At 48.3% G+C, this 726-nt stretch overlaps 1 protein-coding gene across 1 annotated transcript in view; it reads left to right on the forward strand.

The window, feature by feature from the left end:
• Positions 1-432: 432 nt before the first annotated feature.
• VPS13C (vacuolar protein sorting 13 homolog C) overlaps positions 433-726 on the forward strand; it is a 100788-nt gene continuing 100494 nt past the window's right edge. The window contains exon 1 of the mRNA XM_035899526.1: positions 433-712. Coding sequence (XP_035755419.1) covers positions 433-712 — 280 coding nt within the window. The remainder of the gene's footprint in view (positions 713-726) is intronic.

The raw sequence follows: 726 nt of genomic DNA on the forward strand, positions 1-726 counted from the left end.
AGAATCACAATGTGTTTAGTTTGAAGGTACAGAAGAGACTTATGGTCCTTGAAATCACCTCTGGATTGCCACAGCTACAGTTCTCGTAAAGAACAAAAATGGCACTAACAACTTAAAGCCAATTTATCCACATTCAGGCATAGACCAACCCCCAAAAGGGCTAGAATGCGCCATGCTCTAGTGATGCTGAGCAATACTGTGATTACTAATAAAGCATCTGACAGTGCTTGTGCTAGAACTGCCACAGAGTAGCATGTTCTTACCTACTTTCTCTGCAGTGCTATTAACTAAAAAATCTGGGGGTTACGATCAACATTCTTACTTGTGTTGCCTTCACCTGTGAGTTTTCAGGTCACTTAAATGGCTAGATTCAGAGAAATAGTTTTTTTATGAACCATAAACACCAGCCAGGTTCCATTTAATCCCAGCTGAATGGGCACAAGCAGGTGTTCATCCTGGACGCTCTTTTCAGCATGCGCATATATCCTAAATTCAGAGCTGAATGAGGAGAATGAGGAAGATGGCACTATTGCATCGAAGCCTAGCGGTTGCATATTCAAGTTACTAGGCTGTACCTCAGCTGTCAACACAGCTTTCGGCGGGAATCGCCCTAAGGGGTACCAGGGCGGGCGCCTCCCACGCACCACCCCGTCAGCCTCGTCAGACCCGCGCGCCTTTCCCGGGGCTGGTGAGGAGCCGCCCGGCGGAGCCGGTCAGAGGCCGGCC

The sequence above is a fragment of the Egretta garzetta genome, unplaced genomic scaffold, assembly GCF_000687185.1.
Source record: "Egretta garzetta isolate BGI_Z169 unplaced genomic scaffold, ASM68718v1 scaffold287, whole genome shotgun sequence".
Classification (NCBI taxonomy): Eukaryota; Metazoa; Chordata; class Aves; order Pelecaniformes; family Ardeidae; genus Egretta; species Egretta garzetta.